Here is a 26,309-nt window from a genome sequence, read left to right as displayed (position 1 = left end):
AATGTTTTCCTGTAAACTTCAATTTCTCTTCGATTTTAAATGTTTTATTGTCAGCCCTTAAAGTGGAGTAAAAGTGTGACCCCATTATTCTCATCAGCGATCTGCGGTCAGAGATGTTTCTCGGGGTGTTCCCCACGCTGTTCTCTTCCTCATCTTCTACCGTCTGGTATTCGTCTGGTATTTGTCTGCCTGATAACTGCTGATCATCAGTCTCTCGATTTCTTATTGGTCGCTGTTTGACTGTTTTGGTTCCTGTTTAATATGCAAATTGCCTCTTCTGAGAAAAAGAGGACTTAACTCTATAGCGCCGTTCCTGTTTACTCATTCTTGTACATGTCTCTGCCCGACCTTCACGTTTGTAACAAGGACCATGGCCGTCTATGGTCTGCTTCTCCTGTATCTGTGGACAGGAGTGTTGTCTGGTGAGTATATATACGGTATATAGAGTGTGGTCTGGTGAGTATATAGGAATAAGCTGTAACATGATTGTAGTGATCATCTGTCGCTCCATTACAGATCTCCTATTTCTATAGCATCCTGTACTGTGCAACGTTTCTTCTTAACCCCGTGTTGACATCCGCTGTATATGTTCGGCATAACATGGAAGGAGTTGTATAGAGCGATGTCAGATCGTGGCTGATTTATGCATCTGACAGTTTAACCCCTTCAGATGCCGCAGTCCTTTGTCACCACATCGGCCCCAACGCAGTATGATCAGAGGTGGCCAATTGGTGTCCCGGACAGCCGGGGGTATAATGAAAGGACCCTGTTCTGCAGTTTTTCATCACATGTGGAACTAAAAAAATAAAGTAAAAAAAAAAAATACAGTAGATATGTTTATTAAAAATATATAGAAACATTCAAATAATGATTGTTTTGATAAATAATAATTAAAAATACTATTTTTGTATTGATTTATCCATAAAGTCCTAACTATTCGGTTATCATATTATTTAATGAACACTGTAAAGAATATATTTAAAATGCCATGATGTTTTTTTCACTTTATCTTCCAAAAGTATTGACTAAAAAGTAATCAAAAAGTAGTCCGAGCCCCATAATGGGATCAGTAGTAGTGATGAGCGAACACTAAAATGCTTAGATACTCGTTACTCGAGTTGAGCAAATTGTAATGCTCGGGCGCTCGACCCAAGTAACGAGTATAATGGAAGTCATTTTTTTTGCCGACCCAGCCCTCCGAGGTCTGGAGGGGGTCTAGGGTCTAAAAATTTCTGTAAATGATGTAAACAGTGTTGAAATGGCATGGAAACAGCATGGAGAAGACCCCTGGAAGCATCTCTGAATCCCAGGTCGCTCCTGGGAACAATGTTGTCAGAGTATTACGCCACTTTTACGAACTGACAATAACACGTACAAAACTGAAGATAAAATGGATTGTACTGGAAAAAAAATTAAGAAACATTCTTTCCAGGATAATGACTTGTATATGCAGCAAAATAAATAAGAGGAAAAAAATGCTCCTCCACACCTTGGGCTATGTTCACGCAAAGTGTTTTTTTCTTTATTTTGCATGTTTGCATTGCTTTCAATGGTGGAAAAAACATTCAACAGGAAATGTAATTTCATCATTTTAATACCTTATCTGGGCATGTGGAGTGTAAGACGTTTTCAGACACATCCTGTTTGATTTAAAAAGGAGAGACTGAAAGTCACAATTTTTTTCAGGGCCATCACTATTGTCAGAGGGCCATCAAGCAGCCCTCACTCTAATTTTAGAGGGCCAGCAGCCAGCCCTCACTAGGCATTTTTGGAGGGACAGCAGATAGCTATGCTTTGCATAGCCGTAGACTGCCATTGCAATATAACTTACCATCTGATGTGAGTAAATTTTCTTCTTCGTATTAGTACTGTAAAGTTTTAAACTTGGAGGGCCAGCAAACGGCCCCCATGCATTTTAGAGGGCATCTTGTGGACAGATGAGACCAAGATAGAGTTTTTTGGTAAAGCACATCATTCTACTGTTTACTGTAAATGGAATGTGGTCTACAAATAAAAGAACATAGTAGTTACAGTCAAATATGGTGGAGATTCAGAGATACAGTGCCTTGCGAAAGTATTTGACCCCCTGGAACTTTTCAACCTTTTCCCACATATCATGCTTCAAACATAAAGATATCAAATGTAAATTTTTGGTAAAGAATCAACAACAAGTGGAACACAATTGTGAAGTTGAATGAAATTTATTGGTTATTTAAAATTTTTGTGGAAATTCAAAAACTGAAAAGTGGTGCGTGCGATATTATTATTAATACCAGCAGAGGTTGGCACCCTGATTGCCAGCAGATATGGCGCCCCGCTCCACGACGGCTGACCCTGGGAATCCCTTTCTATTAAATAATATTGTCTACCACATGACTGTCAAGCTAAAGAATGTAATATAGGCAGGTGAAAACAATTATATCAGATTATAGGCAATTGCATGAAACAAGAGAGATCTCATAATGATAATAATATAGGAAAGAGGTATTAACCCCTTTACCCCCAAGGGTGGTTTGCACCAATTTTTATAATTCGGACCACTGTCCCTTTATGAGGCTATAACTCTGGAACGCTTCAACGGATCCTGATGATTTTGACAATATTTTCTCGAGACATAATCTACTTCATGTTAGTGGTAAAATTTCTTTGATATTACCTGCGTTTATTTGTGAAAAAAACAAATTTGGTGAAAATTTTGAAAATTTTGCAATTTTCCAACTTTGAATTTGTATGCCCTTAAATCACGGAGATATGTCACACAAAATACTTAATAAGTAACATTTCCCACATATCTACTTTACATCAGCACAATTTTGGAACCAAATTTTTTTTTTGTTAGGGAGTTATAAGGGTTAAAATTTGACCAGCAAGTTCTCATTTTTACAACACCATTTTTTTTTAGGGACCACATCACATTTGAAGTCACTTTGAGGGGTCTATATGATAGAAAATACCCAAGTGTGACACCATTCTAAAAACTGCACCCCCCAAGGTGCTCAAAACCACATTCAAAAAGTTTATTAACCATTCAGGTGTTTCACAGGAATTTTTGTAATGTTTAAAAAAAATGAACATTTAACTTTTTTTCACAAAAAATTTACTTCAGCTCCAATTTTTTTTATTTTACCAAGAGTAACAGGAGAAATTGGACCCCGAAGTTTGATGTACAATTTGTTCTGAGTTTGCTGATACCCCATATGTGGGGGTAAACCACTGTTTGGGTACATGGCAGAGCTCGGAAGGGAAGGAGCGCCATTTGACTTTTCAATGCAAAATTGACTGGAATTGAGATAGGACGCCATGTCGCGTTTTGAGAGCCCCTGATGTGCCTAAACTGTTGTGAACTATACTTTTTGGCTCCCTCTTGTGGTCACTAGCGGTATGGCCTTGGATTGTCTTTCCCCAGGTTGGTAATCACCTGGTTCGTTAGTCCCTGGGTGTTCCTATTTAAACTTCCTGGATTCTTAGTCCATTGCCTGACATCAATGTAATCAGTCCCTTGTCTGGTTGCTCCTGTCTTTGGGTCCTGATTTTTGCAAGATAAGCTAAGTCCTGCTTTCTTACTTTTGATCATTTGTACTGTTTTGTTTTTTGTCCAGCTTGTTCATAATGTGATTCCTGATTTTGCTGGAAGCTCTAAGGGGGCTGATATTCTCCCCCCACACCGTTAGTTGGTGCGGGGGTTCTTGGATATTCAGCGTGGATATTTTTGTAGGGTTTTTCGCTGACCGCATAAGTCCGCTTTCTATATTTCTGCTATTATATAGTGGGCCTCTCTTTGCTGAATCTAGTTCATACTTACGTTTGTCCTTTCTTCTTACCTCACCGTTATTATTTGTTGGGGGCGTGTCTTTACTTTGGGGTACCTTTCTCTTGAGGCAAGTGAGGTCTGATTTTCTCTGAAAGGGTTAGTTAGTTCTCCGGCTGGCGCGAGACGTCTAGAACCAACGTAGGTACGTTCCCCGGCTGCTATTAGTTGTGGGTTAGGATCAGGTATGCGGTCAGCTCAGTTACCACCTCCCTATGAGCTGGTTTTTTATGTTTGCAGACTTTGCTGAAAACCCTGAGATCCTCTTCCATTGGGATCATAACAGAATGCCAGGCCGAGTGAATAGTTAATGCATTGCAGAAGTGGGATTAAAAGAAAAGAAGTTCTGAGTTTGTTTGTTTTTTTTTGTTTTTATTCTTCCTCCCCTTTATCTCTGAGTGGCTTGAAGCTCTGCTGCAGACATGAATGTTCAGACTCTGATTACTAGTGTGGATCAGCTTGCTGCACGTGTGCAGGGCATTCAGGATTTTGTTATTAGCAGTCCTATGTCAGAGCCTAAGATACCTATTCCTGAGCTGTTCTCTGGAGATCGATTTAAATTTAGGAATTTTAGGAATAATTGTAAATTGTTTCTATCTTTGAGACCTCGTTCGTCTGGAGACTCAGCTCAGCAAGTTAAAATTGTTATCTCCTTCTTGCGGGGCGACCCTCAGGATTGGGCTTTCTCATTGGCGCCAGGAGATCCGGCATTGGCAAATGTTGATGCGTTTTTTCTGGCGCTCGGATTGCTTTATGAGGAGCCCAATCTTGAAATTCAGGCAGAGAAGGCTTTGCTGGCTATCTCTCAGGGCCAGGATGAAGCTGAAGTGTATTGCCAAAAATTTCGGAAATGGTCCGTGCTTACTCAGTGGAATGAGTGCGCTCTGGCAGCAAATTTCAGAAATGGCCTTTCTGAAACCATTAAGAATGTGATGGTGGGCTTCCCCATTCCTACAAGTCTGAATGATTCTATGACGCTGGCCATTCAGATTGATCGGCGTTTGCGGGAGCGCAAATCCGCTAATCCTTTGGCGGTGTTGTCTGAACAGACACCGGACTTAATGCAATGTGATAGAATTCAGACTAGAACTGAACGGCAAAATCATAGACGTCAGAATGGGTTGTGTTTTTACTGTGGTGATTCTACACATGTTATATCAGCATGCTCTAAACGCCTAACAAAGTTTGTTAGTCCTGTCGCCATTGGTAACTTGCAGCCTAAATTTATTTTGTCTGTGACTTTAATTTGTTCATTGTCTTCCTACTCTGTTATGGCGTTTGTGGATTCAGGTGCTGCCCTGAGTCTTATGGACTTGTCGTTTGCCAAGCGCTGTGGTTTTGTCCTGGAGCCTTTAGAAAATCCTATTCCTCTTAGAGGAATTGATGCTACGCCATTGGCGGAGAATAAACCGCAGTATTGGACATAAGTGACCATGTGCATGACTCCTGAACATCGGGAGGTGATTCGTTTTCTTGTTCTGCATAAGATGCATGATTTGGTCGTTTTGGGTCTGCCATGGTTACAGGCCCATAATCCAGTTTTGGATTGGAGGGCTATGTCTGTGTCAAGTTGGGGTTGTCAGGGAATTCATTGCGATTCCCCGTCGGTATCTATTGCTTCCTCCACTCCTTCAGAAGTCCCTGAGTATTTGTTTGACTGTCAGGATGTATTCAGTGAGTCCAGGTCCAGTGCTCTTCCTCCTCATAGGGACTGTGACTGCGCTATAGATTTAATTCCTGGTAGTAAGTTTCCTAAGGGACGATTATTTAATCTGTCGGTACCTGAGCATGCCGCGATGCGTTCTTATATAAAGGAGTCTTTGGAGAAAGGACATATTCGTCCCTCCTCTTCCCCTCTTGGTGCGGGATTCTTTTTTGTGGCCAAGAAAGACGGGTCTTTGAGACCTTGTATAGACTATCGGCTTCTGAATAAAATCACGGTTAAATTTCAATATCCTTTGTCACTATTGTCGGACTTGTTTGCTCGGATTAAGGGTGCCTGTTGGTTCACCAAGATAGATCTTCGTGGTGCGTACAACCTTGTGCGCATTAAGCAGGGAGATGAATGGAAAACTGCATTTAATACGCCCGAAGGTCATTTTGAGTACTTGGTGATGCCTTTTGGGCTCTCTAATGCCCCTTCAGTGTTTCAGTCCTTTATGCATGACATCTTCCGGAAGTATCTAGATAAATTTGTGATTGTTTATCTGGATGACATTTTAGTTTTTTCTGATGATTGGGATTCTCATGTAAAGCAGGTCAGGATGGTGTTTCAGGTTTTGCGCAATAATGCTTTGTTTGTGAAAGGCTCAAAGTGTCTCTTTGGAGTGCAGAAGGTTTCCTTTTTGGGTTTTATTTTTTCCCCTTCTGCTGTGGAGATGGACCCAGTCAAGGTCCGAGCTATTCATGATTGGACTCAACCCACGTCTGTTAAGAGTCTTCAGAAGTTTTTGGGTTTTGCTAATTTCTACCGTCGTTTTATTGCTAACTTTTCTAGCGTTGTTAAGCCTCTGACAGATATGACCAAGAAAGGTTCTGATGTTGCTAATTGGGCTCCTGCGGCCGTGGAGGCCTTCCAGGAGCTGAAGCGCCGGTTTACTTCGGCGCCTGTTTTGTGCCAGCCTGATGTCTCACTTCCCTTTCAGGTTGAAGTAGACGCTTCTGAGATCGGTGCAGGGGCTGTTTTGTCGCAGAGAGGCTCTGGTTGCTCTGTGATGAGACCATGTGCTTTCTTTTCCAGGAAGTTTTCGCCTGCTGAGTGGAACTATGATGTTGGTAATCGGGAGTTGTTGGCCACGAAGTGGGCATTTGAGGAGTGGCGTCATTGGCTCGAGGGAGCTAAGCATCGTGTGGTGGTCTTGACTGATCACAAAAATCTGATGTATCTCGAGTCTGCTAAACGCCTGAACCCTAGACAGGCTCGTTGGTCATTGTTTTTCTCCCGTTTTGACTTTGTGGTCTCATACCTGCCTGGTTCGAAAAATGAAAAATGTGAAGGCTGATGCTCTCTCTAGGAGCTTTGTGCCTGACTCTCCTGGAGTCTCAGAGCCGGCTGGTATTCTTAAAGAGGGAGTAATCTTGCCGGCCATTTCTCCTGATTTGCGACGTGTGTTGCAGAGATTTCAGGCTGGTAGACCTGACCCTTGTCCACCTGACAGACTGTTTGTTCCTGATAAATGGACCAGCAGAGTTATTTCCGAGGTTCATTCCTCGGTGTTGGCAGGGCATCCTGGGATTTTTGGTACCAGAGATTTGGTGGCTAGGTCCTTTTGGTGGCCTTCCTTGTCACGGGATGTGCGTTCTTTTGTGCAGTCCTGTGGGACTTGTGTTCGGGCTAAGCCTTGCTGTTCTCATGCCAGTGGGTTGCTTTTGCCCTTGCCCGTCCCGAAGAGGCCTTGGACACACATTTCCATGGATTTCATTTCAGATCTTCCGGTGTCTCAGGGAATGTCTGTCATCTGGGTGGTGTGTGATCTTTTTTCCAAGATGGTCCATTTGGTGCCCTTGCCTAAATTGCCGTCCTCTTCCGATCTGGTTCCTTTGTTTTTTCAGAATGTGGTTCGTTTGCACGACATTCCTGAGAATATCTTGTCTGACAGAGGATCCCAGTTTGTGTCCAGATTCTGGCGATCTTTTTGTGCTAAGATGGGCATTGATCTGTCGTTCTCGTCTGCCTTTCATCCTCAGACTAATGGACAAACGGAGCGAACTAATCAGACGCTGGAGGCTTATTTGAGATGTTTTCTTTCTGCGGATCAGGATGATTGGGTGACCTTTTTGCCATTGGCTGAGTTTGCCCTCAATAATCGGGCTAGTTCCGCTACTTTGGTTTCTCCATTTTTCTGCAACTCTGGTTTTCATCCTCGTTTCTCCTCAGGTCATGTTGAGCCTTCTGACTGTCCTGGGGTGGATTCTGTGGTTGATAGGTTGCAGCGGACTTGGAATCTTGTGGTGGACAACTTGAAGTTGTCACAGGAGAAGGCTCAGCGTTTTGCCAACCGCCGCCGCGGTGTGGGTCCCCGACTTCGTGTTGGGGATTTGGTTTGGTTGTCTTCTCGGTATGTCCCTCTGAAGGTTTCCTCTCCTAAGTTTAAGCCTCGCTTTATTGGTCCTTATAGAATATTGGAGGTCCTTAATCCGGTGTCTTTTCGTTTGGATCTTCCTGTGTCGTTTGCCATTCACAATGTGTTCCATAGGTCTTTGTTGCGGCGGTACATTGTGCCTGTGGTTCCTGCTGTTGACCCTCCTGCTCCGGTCTTGGTTGAGGGCGAGTTGGAGTACGTGGTGGAGAAGATCTTAGATTCTCGTCTCTCTAGACGGAGGCTTCAGTATCTGGTCAAATGGAAGGGCTATGGTCAGGAGGATAATTCCTGGGTGGTCGCCTCTGATGTTCATGCGGCCGATTTGGTTCGTGCCTTTCACGCTGCCCATCCTGATCGCCCTGGTGGTCGTAGTGAGGGTTCGGTGACCCCTCCTTAAAGGGGGGGTACTGTTGTGAACTATACTTTTTGGCTCCCTCTTGTGGTCACTAGCGGTATGGCCTTGGATTGTCTTTCCCCAGGTTGGTAGTCACCTGGTTCGTTAGTCCCTGGGTGTTCCTATTTAAACTTCCTGGATTCTTAGTCCATTTCCTGGCATCAATGTAATCAGTCCTCCTGTCTTCGGGTCCTGATTTTTGCAAGATAAGCTAAGTCCTGCTTTCTTACTTTTGATCATTTGTACTGTTTTGTTTTTTGTCCAGCTTGTTCATAATGTGATTCCTGATTTTGCTGGAAGCTCTAAGGGGGCTGATATTCTCTCCCCACACCGTTAGTCGGTGTGGGGGTTCTTGGATATTCAGCGTGGATATTTTTGTAGGGTTTTTCGCTGACCGCATAAGTCCGCTTTCTATATTTCTGCTATTATATAGTGCCTCTCTTTGCTGAATCTAGTTCATACTTACGTTTGTCCTTTCTTCTTACCTCACCGTTATTATTTGTTGGGGGCGTGTCTTTACTTTGGGGTACCTTTCTCTTGAGGCAAGTGAGGTCTGATTTTCTCTGAAAGGGTTAGTTAGTTCTCCGGCTGGCGCGAGACGTCTAGAACCAACGTAGGTACGTTCCCCGGCTGCTATTAGTTGTGGGTTAGGATCAGGTATGCGGTCAGCTCAGTTACCACCTCCCTATGAGCTGGTTTTTTATGTTTGCAGACTTTGCTGCAAACCCTGAGATCCTCTTCCATTGGGATCATAACACTAAACATTGAAACCCCCCACAAGTGACACCATTTTGGAATGTAGACCCCCTAAGGAACTTATCTACACTGTGTTCCAAATTATTATGCACAAAGAGTTTAGGAGTGATAAGGTTAGAATTTTTTTGTTTGTCATTTAAACTCATTGATGGTAATGTGTGTCAGGGCTCTTTATATCACTGAAAGCAATTGCAGATACCTGTGCAAATTAGTTTGGCAGGTGTGTCCAAATAAAGGCAAGACTACTTAAGAAGGCTGTTCCACATTATTAAGCAGCCTACATTTTTTGCCAAAATGGGAAAGAAAAAGGATGTGTCAGCTGCTGAGAAGCAACAAATTGTGGAGTATTTAGGTCAAGGCATGACTACAATCAACATTGCCAAGACACTTCATCGTGATCATCGCACAAGCAAGAAGTATGTAGCCGATTCTCAGCACACACGTGTGCATGCTGATAAGGAAAAATTGAGGACTCTTTCCAAAAGGCAATTGCGTAAGGTTAAAAGAGCAGCTGCAAAAATGCCTTGTCATAGCAGCAGACAAGAACAACAAGATGCAGGGTCCTTCAGAGGTTTGCAGCTGTGCGTAAGCCATCCTGTCGACCACCTCTATCCACTGCAACTAGCAGAAACAGCTCCAGTGGGCCAAACGATACATGAAGACTGACTTCCAAACTGTTTTGTTCACCGATGAGTGCCGTGCAACGCTCAATGGTCCAGATGGTGGATTGGAGGATGGCTGGTTGATGGACACCCCATGAAAACACGGCTAAGGCGCCAACAAGGAGGAGGTGGAGTAATGTTTTGGGCTGGAATCATGGGGAGAGAGATTGTCGGCCCCTTTATGATCCCTGAAGGGGTAAAGATGAACTCCATAATCTATGTGGAGTTTCTAAAACAACACTTCCTGCCATGGTTCAAGAGGAAGAACTGTGCTTTCCGCAGCAAGATCATTTTCATGCATGATAATGCACCGTCTCATGCTGCAAAAAACACATCTGCATCTCTGGCTGCTATGGGCATAAAAGAGGACAAACTTATGGTGTGGCCACCATCTTCCCCTGACCTCAACCCCATTGACAACCTCTGGAACATCATCAAAATGAGTGTTTATGATGGCGGGACGCAGTTCACATCTAAGCAACAGCTCTGGGAGGGTATTCTGTCCACATGCAAAACAATTTAAGCAGAAACCATCCAAAAACTGACAAATTCAATGGACGAGAGAGTTCAGAAGCTTCTTTCGAACTAGGGGTCCTATGTGCAAATGTAACATCACCTAGAATAAAGTTTTCACTTGAAAACTGTTTGATTTCATTTTGTAATAACCTGATAATGCTTATAACTTCACAATTGACCATTTTTTTGTTCAAAATAAAAAACAAAGGTTGAAAACTCTGCTGTGCATAATAATTTGGAACATGCATTTTGAGTGTGTATTTTTTTTAAAAGATACTGTTTTCATAGGCAGTTTGTTCCAAAACATTGCAATTATACTAGAATAGTAGATGACTGGAAAATAACAATGACTGCAATTCAGATAGGTATTAGAGAAAATATGAGGAAATATTATTTGCATAATAATTTGGAACACAGTGTAGATGTGTGGTGAGCACTGTGACCCACCAAGTGCTTCATATAAGTTTATAATGTAGAGCTGTAAAAATAAAAAATAATAATTTTTCACAAAAATTATCTTTTTGCTCCCAATTTTTTGTTTTCCCAAGGGTAACAGAAGAAATTGGACCCCAAAATATCTAGATGTGTTGTGAGAACTTTGAACACCCAAGTGTTTCACTACAGTTTATAACGCAGAGCCGTAAAAATAAAAATTCTTATTTTTTTCCACAAAAATTATTTTTTAGCCCCCAGTTTTGTATTTTCCCAAGGGTAACGGGAGAAATTGGACCCCAAAAGTTGTTGTCCAATTTGTCCCAAGCACACTGATACCCCATATGGGGGGGAGAACCACCGTTTGGTTGCATGGCAGAGCTCGGAAGGGAAGGAGCTCCATTTGGAATGCAGACTTAGATGGAATGGTTTGCAGTCGTCACATTGCATTTGCAGAGCCCCTGATCTACCTAAACAGTAGTTCTAGTGCACGACATGCTAAAACCAATGATGTCGTTCAAAAGTGCAACTTGTCCCGCAAAACACAAGCCCTCACATGGCCATAAAGAAAAAAAAGAATAAAGTTATGGCTCTGGGAAGGAGGGGAGTGAAAAACGAGAACGCAAAAATGGAAAAGGGCAAGGTCGTGAAGGGGTTAATATTAATTAAGTTGCCCATCATATTGCACTTATTTATAATGGGCAGGAGATTAATCAGACTGTGGAGACCTGGGTGTCTTAACCAGTGCCTTCCCCCCTCCCACCAGTCCCGTAATGAAACACACACAGTCCTAGGTGGGTTGAACAGGTCGGTCACAGTTTATTATTTACATAAGCAGAAAAAGACAATTACATTTCTTAACGGGCGGCTTGCGCCGGGCTCCTGTCCATGATCGACAGGCAATTTGGCCAACGAGCAGTTACGAACCTTTGCCCTCCTCTGCTTCTTCCACTGTGACTTAGTATCGTTAACAATGGTTAGTTATATATACATAATCTTTTTTTTTTTTTTTTTTTTACACACGTATACTTCCACCCGCCAGTTAGTATAGCGATTCACACCTCATTGACGTCTATAAGGGAGGGAGGGTAGGACAAAAGCTTTCAGTTGTCCGCTGAGGGGGAAAGAGGAAGTTACTGACCCGGACATCTGGATTTAACCCCTGTAGGTGTGGCAGTAGGAGCCTTCCCCTTTAAGAACCATTGGCCGGCAGGGGCATCCAAATTAGTGCATCACCAAGGGGAGTGGTGCTAGGGGGAACTGGGCACTGACAGTATTTTATTGTCGTTTTGTCATATGGGCTCCACAGTCAGAGGCATGTTCCTTATGCAGTACCGTGCCTGCCATTAACAAAATCATTAGTGACATTTGCAGAATCTGATCGTTTAGAGATGTGGCCGTTACGAGCTTAGCTCCCGATGTGGAGCAGTACCATTGTCCTCAGTGGCATAATCTTAGCTTAAAGGGGTTTTCCCACTAAGAAAAGTTTATTTTATTCAATAGATCTTGGAATAGTAATAATTTCCACAATTGGATGTGTTTAAATTAAATTTTTTGTGCTGAGATAATCTTATAAAGGTGTCCCTTCTGTGTACTGTGTAATGGCTGTGTCTGATCGTGCAGGAACATGGTCTGATTATAACACAGCTCCTGGGCAGGGGAGGACACAAAATAGTATACAGACATTACAGCAACATTGCAAAAATTGTACTTTAGACCCAAACTTTTTTAATTTCACAAGGGTAACAAGAGAAAATTGTTAGTAGCGGATTAGATAGCAGCAGACATATATTCTGCTTCTGTAGAAGATAGTGCAACTGACAGTTGTTTTCTGCTGGACCAAGAAATTGAATTTTCTCCTAACTTGAACAAGTAAATACTTGTTGATTCCAATCACTTGAATCTCCAGCCCAATCTGCATCCACATAACCTCTTATGGACATTTTATGTCCATTTTGCAAGCCGGTGAGAAAATCTCGCCATACGGATGTCACACGAATGTCACAAGGATGCTTACATGCGAGAAAATTGCATCCTCACATTGCACACGGATGAATGAGATCCCCCAACATTAAACATAATGGGATTTTACTTATTGATCAGAAGGGGTCTGATTGTCAGGACCTTGCAAAAGAAAAGGGGCAGCAGCATTTTTTCCCCCTCAACAGCAGCACTGCCATCTATCTGCAGTGTAGGGAAGTGCAACACAGCCCTATGTATGAGCAGCTCCCTGTACAGCAGTGCCACTTTGACAGTAAAAAAGACCTTTTCTGACTAGCTTTCATTAAGGTCAGTGAAGAAATCCTTGTTATTTGTCATATGGCAACTTGCACCAGAATCTATACACCATATATGCTTTGCGGATGGGCTTGTACTGGCATTAAATGCAGCTACAACACATGCAAATCTACCTTTATAGCTGTTTTAACCCTTTGATGACTTCTGCTTTTTAAGCTGACTCATTCTTGCTTCCCAAATTCTGCAGTTTGCTTTAACCCTTTAATTCCATTGGACGTACTATCCCGTCGAGGTGACCTGGGACTTAATTCCCAGTGATGGGATAGCATGTCCAGCGCGATGAGCCGCGCTCACGGGGTGAGCGCGGTCGGGTGTCAGCTGACTATCGCAGCTGACATCCGGCACTATGTGCCAGGAGCGGTCACGGACCGCTCCTGGCACATTAACCCCCAGAACACTGCGCTCAAAGATGATCGCAGCGTTCCGGCAGCACAGGGAAGCATCGCGCAGGGAGGGGGCTCCCTGCGTGCTTCTCTGAGACGCTTAGAGCAACGCAATGTGATCGCGTTGCTCCAAGGGTCTCCTACCTCCTCCTCCCTGCAGGCCCGGATCCAAAATGGCCGCGGGGGGCCTTCCAGGTCCTGCAGGGAGGTGGCTTTCAAGCGCCTGCTCAGAGAAGGCGCCGGGAAGCCTCCCTGCAGTACCTATGTGATTGCTGATCTGACACAGTGCACTGCAAAGTGTCAGATCAGCGATCTGTCGCTACAATGTGATGTCCCCCACTGGGGCAATGTAAAAAAGTAAAAAAAATAATATTTACATGTGTAGAAAAAAAAAATTCGTAAATAAAGAAAAAAATAATATTGTTCCAGTAAATACATTTCTTTAAATAAAAAAACAATAAAAGTACACATATTTAGTATCGCCGCGTCCATAACGACCCGACCTATAAAACTGTCCCACTAGTTAACCCCTTCAGTGCAAAAAATGGCGCTTCATTATATCATACCACCAAACAAAAAGTGGAATAACACGCGATCAAAAAGACGGATATAAATAACCATGGTACCGCTGAAAACGCCATCTTGTCCCGCAAAAAACGAGCCACCATACAGCGTCATCAACAAAAAATAAAAAAGTTATAGTCCTCAGAATAAAGCAATGCAAAAATAATTATTTTTTATATAAAATAGTTTTTATCGCATAAAAGCGCCAAAGCATAAAAATGATATAAATGAGGTATCGCTGTAATCGTTCTGACCCGAAGAATAAAACTGCTTTATCAATTTTACCAAACATGGAACAGTATAAGCGCCCCCCAAAGAAATTCATGAATAGCTGGATTTTGTTCATTCTACCTCACAAAAATCAGAATAGAAAGCGTTCAAAAAATGTCACGTGCCCGAAAATGGTACCAATAAAAATGTCAACTCGTCCCGCAAAAATCAAGCCCTCACATGACTCTGTGGACCAAAATATGGAAAAATTATAGCTCTCAAAATGTGGAGACGCAAAAACTATTTTTTTGCAATAAAAAGCGTCTTTTAGTGTATGACGGCTGCCAATTATAAAAATCCGCTAAAATAGGGTTGGGGCTAAAGTTAGGGTTAGGGTTGGGGCTAAAGTTAGGGTTGGGGTGAAAGTTAGGGTTTGATTACATTCACGGTTGGGATTAGGGTTAAGGGTGTGTCAGGGTTAGGGGTATGGTTAGGGTTATGGTTGGGATTAGGGTTAGGGGTGTGTTGGCGTTAGGGGTGTGGTTAGGGTTGGGATTAGGGTTAGGGGTGTATTCGGGTTAGGGGTGTGGTCAGGGTTACGGTTAGGGTTGGGATTAGGGTCAGGGCTGTGTTCGGGTTAGGGTTGGAGTTAGAATTGAGGGGTTTCCACTGTTTAGGCACATCGGGGGCTCTCCAAATGCAACATGGCGTCCGAACTCAATTCCAGCCAATTCTGCGTTGAAAAAGTAAAACAGTGCCCTTTCCCTTCCGAGCTCTCCCGTGTGCCCAAACAGGGGTTTACCCCAACATATGGGGTATCAGCATACTCAGGACAGGTTGGACAACAAATTTTGGGGTCCAATTTCTCTTGGTACCCATGGGAAAATAAAAAATTGGGGGCTAAAAAATCATTTTTGTGGGATAAGTTCCTTGGGTTGTCTAGTTTCCAATATGGGGTCACTTGTGGGGGTTTCTACTGTTTAGGTACATCAGGGGCTCTGCAAACGCAATGTGATGCCTGCAGACCATTTCATCTAAGTCTGCATTCCAAATGGAGCTCCTTCCCTTCCGAGCTCTGCCATGTGCCCAAACGGTGGTCTCCACCCACATATGGGGTATCAGCGTGCTCAGGACAACTTGGACAACAACTTTTGGGGTCCAATTTCGCCTGTTACTCTTGGGAAAATACAGAACTTGGGACTGAAAAATAATTTTTGTGGAATAATAAAATATCACAACCTGTGTCTTTATTTCATTAAAATACTTTGTAATAATGTGTGTGTGTTTTATTAACCATTTCGTACTATTGGATTAATAATGGATAGGTGTCATAATTGACGCCTCTCCATTATTAATCTGGCTTAATGTCACCTTACAATAGCAAGGTGACATTAACCCTTCATTACCCCATATCCCACCGCTACACGGGAGTGGGAAGAGAGTGGCCAAGTGCCAGAATAGGCGCATCTTCCAGATGTGCCTTTTCTGGGGTGGCTGGGGGCAGATGTTTGTAGCCAGGGGGGGCCAATAACCATGGACCCTCTCTAGGTTATTAATATCTGCCCTCAGTCACTGGCTTTACCACTCTGGCGGAGAAAATTGCGCGGGAGCCCACGCCAATTTTTTCCGCCATTTAACCCTTTATTTTACAAGCTACAGCGCCCATGTTTTGCACATACACACTACTAACATTAGTAGTGTGGAATATGCAAAAAAATAAGGGATATGAGATGGTTTACTGTATGTAAACCATGTCTCATTTCCTGTCGGGTTTGGGAAGGAGAAATGAAAAGCCGGCAATTGAATTACCGGCTTTTCTCTAACACCGGTGCGTATTTCCCGCAAGTCACACGCATGGTCCATGTGTAATCCCTATTTTTCTCTCCCCCATAGACTTTCATTGGCCATTTTTTTGCGCAATACGGTGACAAACGCAGCATGCTGCGATTTTCTACGGCCGTACAAGACCGTATATTACGGATGCGTAATATACGGCAGATAGGAGCTGGGCCATAGAGATTCATTGGGCTGTGTGCAATGCGTATTTTACGGACGTAGTTTATGCGCTCATACGTCCGTAAAACTCGCTAGTGTGACGCTGGCCATAGAAGTGCAGCAACATTAAAATCTTTAATTTCTTCTCCAATACCAAAGGCACTCCACAATCTAGGGTGTTTCCTATATAGTCCTGCATATTCTGTCCATCACTTAGCTTAGACTGATACAGCTTTCTCATGAGATAAAGCTTATTGCTGAGATTTAATCTTTCATGCACTTTCTGCAACTCATCCCACATGTCCTTTGCAGTTGCTCACTTGCATATACCCAATTTTTTTTATTTTCACAAGGGTAACAAGAGAAAATTGTTAGCAGTGGATTTCTCATGATACTCTCCAAGCACGTGACAGCAAAACTTGTTTATTCAGGAACAATATATAATCTTAATAGATCAGGAATAAATCATTTGTTTGGCTCTATCTGTGCATCTACAGCAGGCTGCTTCTCCTCTCTAAGGCTACTTTCACAGTAGTGTCGGTACGGGGCCGTCGCGCTGCGTCGGCCCGACGTACCGACGCATACTGTGGAAGTGCTGCTCAACGGAGGCAGCGGATGCAGTTTTTCCACGCATCCGCTGCCCCATTGTGAGCTCCGGGGAGGAGGGGGCGGAGTTCCAGCCGCGCATGCGTGGTCGGAAATGCTGGACACGACGCACAAAAAAAGTTACGTAACTTTTTTTGTGCCGACGGTCCGACACAACACGACGCAACCGTCGCACGACGGTTGCGACGTGTGGCAATGCGTCGCACTGCGTCGCTAATTCAAGTCTATGGTGAAAAAACGCATCCTGCAAGCAATTTTGCAGGATGCGTTTTTTCAACAGAACGATGTGCAGTGCACGACGCTAGTGTGAAAGAGGCCTTACACAGACACAGGAAAAACAGGAAATACAGTCATGCTCTCCCTGTGTGAGCCTCTGGGAGTTCCCCCCTTTTTTTGTTCTAACTTTATAAACAGCATATAAATCTAGCAACTAAACACTCATTGACAGGAATGGAGTTGTTGCGCCAAACATATTCCAACAAAAATGGACCACACAATTTGTTGTGAAATCCACTGTTTGTGCACACGGCAGAGCTCGGAAGGGAAGGAGCACCGTTTTACTTTTTGAATGCAAAATTGTCTGAAATGAAGAGCGGATGCCATGTCGGGTTTGGAGAGCCCCTGATGTGCCTAAACAGTGGAAACTTCCTACAAGTGACCCCATTTTGGAAACTATGCTCCTCAAGGATTTTATCCAGAGGTATAATGAGCATTTTGAACCCACAGGTATGACACAGAATAATTTGATAACATTAGGTTGTAATGAAGATTTGAAGTTGTTAGTTGTAGTAATCACCTAGGCAGGTTAGCGATGCAACTATTTTTTATTCCTTCCATGTTTTACAACAAATCCACGTAGCTGGTCGAAATACAGGTAGACCAGGTAGATTGTCTACAAGATCCCCTCACCGGGGCCAATAGTCCCACTACCCCCTTACCAGGCGATACTCACTGTCTCCCAACTTTTGATTGGCCCACAGATTTTGTATCCCATGCCAGTATAGTCTGTAGTCACAGTCCAGGCTCCTCCAGATGACAAATAACCAGTGATGAGCGAATAGTGAAATATTCAGATTCGGGAAAATTGGCACAAATAATTTCTTATATCCGTGTATTCGTACCAAATAACGAATCCAATGCAAGTCAATGGGAAAGCCAAATATTTTTCTGTTGAACTCAGCAAACAGGTCTGGGGGCATGAGAAAAAAGCTGAAATTGATGGGAAAGAATAAACCTAAATGGGAACTGCATGGAGAAGATGCCTGCATGCCTTTCTGACTCACATATGGTATCTGGGAATAATGTTGTCAGACTATTGCTTTGGTTTTACGGATTTATAAGACCTACCAAACCAAACCTAATTTTTTTTTAAGGGAAAAATGCTAAGAAACATTATTCCCTTCATAACATGTATATAACACTTAAAAAAATTATACCTCCCCTTTTACATTTGTGAGGGCTCTCACTCCTACATTTGGGCGGTCCCTCCCTCATTCCTAATTGTTAGCTAGATAGTGGAATACATATTCCCCATCCCTTTACAATGCCAGCTAAAACATGCACATTTGAATTTTGGGCTTTGCCCGCCACCATCACCATGTCCACCGCCATGCCATTATGCGGCCCTCACTTGACATTTTCAGAGGGCTAGCAGGTGCCGTAAAACACGAGTTTTCTGAACTCCATAGGTCATTTTGGCCACCGACTCCCAATGGAGCCACTGTCATAGAGGGTGAAGCCGCTGTAAGGTGAATATAATACAGGAGCTGGGGGAGCTGTGTTATCACTACAAGTAAATTGAATTCTACCAGACACTAAAAGCAATAGAATTAAATTCTGAATACAGTATATGCAAGCGAGGGCCTGTATTGTGGTCAGTCTGTCAGGCCTGAAACTCATGTCAGGAACATACTCGGAAGCAGCCTCCTCAAGGGAAAGAGACAGAAGTGCCATTGACCAATCTGCAGAAGCACTTCTTCTGGAAACTATCCAACCAGGCAGAATTTTTTGTTTTTGCATGGTTTTGAGCAACAATGGAGTAGTTACAGGATATGTCCCAGAGAGTGTCGAGGTCTGTGGAGTGTATTACTCAAATGACAGGCAGTGCACAGAGCTCAGGTAAAGGCCTTAGTGTGAGAATGACCATGTTCCAATATGTGTAAGGCTGCAGCCTGAATAGGTCTGTGGAACATATTAACCCAGCCTCTTAGACCTGCTTAACCCCTTCATGACCCAGCCTATTTTGACCTTAATGACCTGGCTGTTTTTTGCAATTCTGACCAGTGTCCTTTTATGAGGTAATAACTCAGGAAAGCTTCAACGAATCCTAGCGGTTCTGAGATTGTTTTTTCGTGACATATTGGGCTTCATGTTAGTGGTAAATTTAGGTTGATAATTTTTGCATTTATTTGTGAAAAAATGGAAATTTGGCGAAAAATTTTCAAATTTCGCAATTTTCAAATTTTGAATTTTTACTCTGTTAAACGAGAGAGTTATGTGACACAAAATAGTTAATAAATAACATTACTCACATGTCTACTTTACATCAGCACAATTTTGGAAACAAACTTTTTTTTGCTAGGAAGTTATAAGGGGTAAAATTTGACCAGCGATTTCTCATTTTTACAACGCAATTTACAAAACCATTTTTTTTAGGGACCACCTCACATTTGAAGTCAGTTTGAGGGGTCTATATGGCTGAAAATACCCAAAAGTGACACCAGTCTAAAAACTGCACCCCTCAAGGTGCTCAAAACCACATTTAAAAAGTTTATTAACCCTTCAGGTGCTTCACAGCAGCAGAAGTAACATGGAAGCAAAAAATGAACATTTAACTTTTTAGTCACAAAAATGATCTTTTAGCAACAATTTTTTTATTTTCCCAATGGTAAAAAGAGAAACTGGAATCCAAAAGTTATTGTACAATATGTCCTGAGTACGCTGATACCCTATATTGGGGGGGAACCACTGATTGGGTGCACGACAGGACTCGGAAGGGAAGGAGCGCCATTTGACTTTTTCAATGAAAAATTGGCTCCAATCTTTAGCGGACACCATGTTGCATTTGGAGAGCCCCTGTGTGCCTAAACATTGGAGCTCCCCCACAAGTGACCCCATTTTGGAAACTAGACCCCCCAAGGAGCTTATCTAGATGCATAGTGAGCACTTTGAACCCCCAGGTGATTCACAAATTGATCCGTAAAAATGAAAAAGTAATTTTTCTTCACAAAAAATTTTTTTAGCCTCAATTTTTTCATTTTCACATGGGCAACAGGATAAAATGGATCCTAAAATCTGTTGGGCAATTTCTCCTGAGTACACTGATACCTCATATGTGGTCACAAACCACTTTTTGTGCACACGGCAAGGCTCGGAAGGGAAGGAGCGCCATTTGACTTTTGAATGAAAAATTAGCTCCAATCGTTAGCGGACACCATGTCGTGTTTGGAGAGCCCCTGTGTACCTACAGATTGGAGCTCCCCCACAAGTGACCCCATTTTGGAAACTAGACCCCTCAAGGAACTTATCTAGATGCATAGTGAGCACTTTGAACCCCCAGGTGCTTCACAAATTGATCCGTAAAAATGAAAAAGTACTTTTTTTCACAAAAAAATTCTTTTAGCCTCAATTTGTTCATTTCCACATGGGCAACAGGATAAATTGGATCCTAAAATTTATTGGGCAATTTCTCCTGAGTACACTGATGCCTCACATGTGGGGTAAACCACTGTTTGGGCGCACGGCAGGGCTCGGAAGGGAAGGAGCGCCATTTGACTTTTTGAATTAAAAATTAGCTCCAATCGTTAGCGGACACCATGTCGTGTTTGGAGAGCCCCTGTGTGCCTAAACATTGGAGCTCCCCCACATGTGACTCCATTTTGGAAACTAGACCTCCCATGGTCTAGATGTGCAGTGACCAAGTGCTTCACAGAAGTTTATAACGCAGAGCTGTGAAAATAAAATATCATTTTTCTTTCCTCAAAAATTATTTTTTAGCCCTCAATTTTTTATTTTCACAAGAGTAACAGGAGAAATTGGACCCCAAAAGTTGTTTTCCAGTTTGTCCTGAGTACGCTGATACCCCATATGTGAGGGGAACCACTGTTTGGGCACACGTCGGGGCTCAGAAGGGAAGTAGTGATGTTTTGGAATGCAGACTTTGATGGAATGGTCTGCGGGCGTCACGTTGCGTTTGCAGAGCCCCTGATGTGCTTAAACAGTAGAAACCCCCGACAAGTGACCCCATTTTGGAAACTAGACCCCCCAAGGAACTTATCCAGATGTGTGGTGAGCACTTTGAACCCCCAAGTGCTTCACAGAAGTTTATAACGCAGAGCAGTGAAAATAAAAAATCATTTTTCTTTCCTCAAAAATTATGTTTAGCAAGCAATTTTTTATTTTTGCAAGGGTAACAGGAAAAATTGGACCCCAATAGTTGTTGCCCAGTTTGTCCTGAGTATGCTGGTACCCCATATGTGGGGGTAAACCACTGTTTGGGCGCACATCGGAGCTCAGAAGGGATGGAGCACCATTTGACTTTGTGAACGCAAGATTGGCTGGAATCAATGGTGGCACCATGTTGCGTTTGGAGACCCCTTATGTGCCTAAACAGTGGAAACCCCTCAATTCTAACTCTAACACTAACCCCAACACACCCCTAACCCTAATCACAACCCTAACCCCAACACACCCCTAACCACAACCCTAACCCCGACATACCCCTAGCCCTAATCCCAACCCTAATCCTAACCCTAATCCCAACCCTAACCCTAATCCCTACCCTAACCACAACCCTAACCCCAACACACCCCTAACACTAACCATAACCCTAACCACAAGCCTAATCTTAACCCTATTTCCAACCCTAGCCCTAATTTCAACCCTAACTCTAATTCCAACCCTAACCCTAAGGCTATGTGCCCACATTGCGGATTTGTGTGAGAGTTTTCCGCACCATTTTTTAAAAATCCGCAGGTAAAATGCACTGCGTTTTACCAGCGGATTTCCAGTGTTTTTTTGTGCGGATTTCACCTGCGGATTCCTGTTGAGGAACAGGTGTAAAACGCTGCGGAATCCACACAAAGAATTGACATGCTGTGGAAAATACAATGCAGCGTTTCCACGCGGTATTTTCCGCACCATGGCCACAGCGGATTTGGTTTTCCATAGGTTTACATGGTACTGTAAACCTGATGGAAAACTGCTACGAATCCGCAGCGGCCAATCCGCCGCGAATCCGCAGCCAAATCTGCACCGTGTGCACATAGCCTAATTCTAACCCTAACCCTAATTCTAATTCTAACCCTAGCCCTAACACTAACCCTAGCCCTAACCCTAACCCTAGTTCTAACCCTAAGCCTAGTGTAAAAATAAAAGTAAATATATTTTCTTTATTTTTATTAGTGTCCCTACCTATGGGGGTGATAAAGGTGATAAAGGGGGGGTTCATTTACTATTTTTTTTATTTTGATCACTGTGATAGATTTTATCACAGTGATCCAAATGTACCTGGAACGAACCTGCCGGCCGGCAGATTTGGCGGGCGCTCTGCGCATGCGCCCGCCATTTTGGAAGATGGCGGCACCCATGGAGCAGACGGACGGACACCGGGAGGCTCGGTAAGTATGAGGGGTGGGTGGGATCGGAGCATGGGGGGGGATCTGAGCACTGGGGTTGGAACTGAGCACTGGGGGGTGGGATCGGAGCATGGGGGGAGCGGACAGGAGGACGGGGCAGCGGACAGGTGGACGGAGGGGAGCAGAGCACAGGACGGAGGACTGGGGAGGCAATCAGAGGCGGTGGGGGGGTGTTGTGAATTCCGCTCTTGGGCTCCCTCCAGTGGCTGTAAGTGGCACTTTTGTGAGTCCTGCTCTTGGGCTCCCTCCGGTGGTTTTGAGTGGTATGGCTGCTTCTTCGATTTAGCATCAGCAGCTGCTTCCACTGATCGTCTTTCTGGCTCGGCTATTTTAGTCTGGCCTTATCCCTCAATCAATGCCAGTTGTCAATTGTTCCTGCTTGGAGTCACGGCTCTTTTGGATTTCCCTGACACTCTGACCAGTTCAGCAAAGATAAGTCCTTGCTTGTCCTTTTGTAGTCCACTTGTTGTGGACTTTATTGTTCAGCACATTCTATGTTTTTCTCATTTGTCCAGCTTATCAGTATGGATCTATTCAGCTAAGCTGGAAGCCCTGGGCAGCAGATTTTGCCCTCCACACCTTTAGTCAGGTGTGGAGATTTTTGCATTCTCTGCGGTGGACTTTTTCTAGTTTTTATTACTGACCGCACAGTGTTCTGTCCTGTACTATCTATCTAGCTAGAAGTGGCCTCGTTTGCTACATCTTGTTTCATTCTACGTATGTCATTTCCCTCTCCACTCACAGTCATTATTTGTGGGGGGCTGTCCTATCCTTTGGGGATTTTCTCTGAGGCAAGATAGCTTTCCTGTTTCTACCTTTAGGGGTAGTTAGCTCTTAGGCTGTGACGAGGTGTCTAGGGAGAGACAGGAACATCCCACGGCTACTTCTAGTGTTGTGTTAAGATCAGGAACTGCGGTCAGTATAGTTACCACCTGCTCAGAGCTAGTCGCATGTCGCTCCTAAATCACCAGTCCATAACAGGGGGGGGCAGATAAGGGTTTCCAGCCATGGCCGATGATATTGCAGCATCGGCCATGGCTGGATTGTAATATTTCACCATTTTCATAGGTGAAATATTACAAATCGCTCTGATTGGCTGTTTCACTTTCAGCAGCCAATCAGAGCGATCGTAGCCACGAGGGGGTGAAGCAACCCCCTTGGGCTGAAGTACCACTCCCCCTGTCCCTGCAGATTGGGTGAAATTGGAGTTAACCCTTTCACCCAATCTGCAGGGACGCGATCCCTCCATGACGCCACATAGGCATCACAGGTCGGATTGGCACTGACTTTCATGAAGCCTACGTGGCGTCACAGGTCGGGAAGGGGTTAAAATGTACAGGAACTGGCCAATATCTCACCACCATTTTTCTTTACCACAATTTATAAAATTTAAGGGAAGCAATAATTTAATAAAGAGACACAAGTCTCATTTAGGAGCCCGGAAAAGTCAGGAATGGTCTTTGTCCAGCACCTGACAATGTAAAGTACTAACGAATATGTATGCCCTATCTAACTAACAATTTGGGAAGAGACAACATATATGCTGACAAGGGACAACTGAATGCTGCACTGGGACAATGAACTGGACGTGGTTGCTTACTGTTGTGTCTGTGCAACTGTAGATTGTGGACAGGAGGCATCAGCACATGCTTCCTGGACTGCAAATTTCGGAGGACATAACACAGGGGAAGGACCAGTCATTTCACCCTCAGACACAGATATTGTACCCAGGCGTTCCGCCCACCTACTGTGGTGCTGCATATATAAGTAGTATATGGCGTATGCTAACAGAGGTATTATGTCCAATTTCCGTTTATAAAGGGATGTGGGGGTAAGATTTTCTAACTATCAGCATATATATAGAGCATGTTTCATTACTCATTATTATGTGTAAGGCTGAAAACTGAAGAAGTGTGTGGAGCATATTAATGCATTGATGTTCCACAATGTCCAAGTGCAGATCCAAAAATCAACATCAGGTTCCCAGATACATGCTCAAAGAGACTGTGAGAAGGGCAGCACAATAAAAAAAATTATAATAGAATACGGTATATAGAGATTGATAGTAGAAATTTGACCATTGCACAATGTACAAACGTTCCCAAAAATTACCCAAGGGGTCTGTATCATACACGCCGAAAGAGACCGTCATGGGGACCTCACAATACATTTTGCAGTTATTAGAATAGGTAGAGATAGAGAGTACAAATTTCACCATTGTATAATGTACAAAGGATTATAAATTTAAAAACATTACCCTCATGGGGTATACATATATGACCACTAAGTACTTGTAGCAAGCAGGAGAAGGAAGACTTGATTTCCAGAACAAAATGGGTTGGGATGGACGTTAAGACAACTTCCAAAAAAGAACATTTGGGCTGCATTTATGTTAGATTGCTGTCATCCATAGGACTTACAAAGTCGGAGGAAATCCAGACCTTGTTCAGTTTTAGAAGAGTCAGCCTGATTGCATTTTCCGTTGACTGGCCTGTGCACCTACCCGTTATGATTGCATCGGCCAAACTAAAAACTCGCTCAGACAACATACTTGCGGGATGGCATGGCGTACAAGGAGAGGCCGGGCCAAGTGTGTAGCTTGGACAACCAATATTTAAAGGGCACTGAAGAATCAGGAGGGATGGTCAATTAAGGACTGCTTCACTATCTTGGTCAACTTCTCCCTCCTTGTCACAGTTGCACCCACAGATAGCCCTTGCTGATGTGACGGTTTCATGAAAATGGCCCAGTTGGTAGACATCCCTCCCAAGTTGCACATGGTGTGCGTGTCCCTCCCCTGTAATCCTTGTGGGTGAAAAGAGCCGGTACCTCTGCCAGCAGCGTTGTCTGAGGGTAATCTTTTCAGCAATTCTTCAACAATGGCTCTCTGGCATGCTGCACTGAAAATGGCATATCTGCCTCTGACATGAGGAGGAAAATTCTCCTTATACAGTGGGTCAAGAAAGGTGCACCGCCAGTATTTCATGGTGGACAAAATGTCTTTCATACGAGGGTATTGGGAAAGGCATCTGGACATGAACTGTGCCATGTGTGGCAGACTACAAAGAGTCAAATATTCAATTTTTGAAATTTATATCACCTGAGTTTTTGCCAACAGAAGACTCAGGAAAATTAGTGGCACTGGTAAATAGCGGCATTTTTTTTTACATCGCCTTTATGACACACGGCAACAGCAGACTCATGAAAATTACTGGAAAATAGTGACATTTGCATATCTCAGCAGGCTTTGCGCCAGTTGCACAACTGCTAGATAGATATACGCTATTTATTTAAGCAATAAAGTTTAATTTGTTTTATATCGCCTTTATGACACACGCCTACATCAGACTCGGGGAAATTACTGGTCAATAGAGATGTTTGTGTATCTCTGCAGGCTTTGCGCCAGTAGCACAACTGCTATTAAACCAATAGAATTTTTATATATATATATCGCCTTTATGACAAACGCCAACAGCAGAGTAAGGTAAACTATTGGCACTGGTAAATAGTGATGTTTGCATATCTCTGCAGGCTTTACGTCAGTTGCACAACTGCTAGATAAATATACGTTATTTATTTAACCAATAGAAAAGTATTATTTTTTTTAATATCGCCTTTATGACACACGCCAAAAGTAGAGTAAGGAAAATTATTGCCACTTGTAAATAGAGATGTTTGCACATCTCTGCAGGCTTTGCGCAAGTCGTACAACTGCTAGATAAATGTACTCTTTTTATTTACCTAATAGAATTTTTTTTTTAAATATCACCTTTTTGACACTCACCAATGGCAGACTCAGGGAAATTACTGGTAAATAGTGACATTTGAGTATCTCTGCAGGTTTTGCGCCAGTCGCACAACTGCTAAATAAATATTAGCTATTTCAGCAATAGGCGAGGAATATTATTTAGCAATTAGCTTTTAAAAAAGATGTTTAGTCTATGCTGGCACTGAGGAAAATTATGTA

At 43.2% G+C, this 26,309-nt stretch overlaps 1 protein-coding gene across 3 annotated transcripts in view; it reads left to right on the top strand.

The window, feature by feature from the left end:
* Window positions 1-237: 237 nt before the first annotated feature.
* LOC143806151 (major histocompatibility complex class I-related protein 1-like) overlaps window positions 238-26,309 on the top strand; it is a 97,528-nt gene continuing 71,456 nt past the window's right edge. The window contains exon 1 of one of the 3 annotated variants that reach the window (XM_077286142.1): window positions 238-422. In XM_077286142.1, the coding sequence (XP_077142257.1) occupies window positions 371-422 (52 nt within the window). In that variant the 5' untranslated portion in view covers window positions 238-370. The remainder of the gene's footprint in view (window positions 423-26,309) is intronic. The other 2 variants (XM_077286140.1, XM_077286141.1) reach the window with 2 other exon arrangements.

Source organism: Ranitomeya variabilis, chromosome 2, assembly GCF_051348905.1.
Source record: "Ranitomeya variabilis isolate aRanVar5 chromosome 2, aRanVar5.hap1, whole genome shotgun sequence".
Lineage (NCBI taxonomy): Eukaryota > Metazoa > Chordata > Amphibia > Anura > Dendrobatidae > Ranitomeya > Ranitomeya variabilis.
Note: the sequence above shows the minus strand (reverse complement) of the source record. Positions and strands in the feature narration are given on the sequence as shown.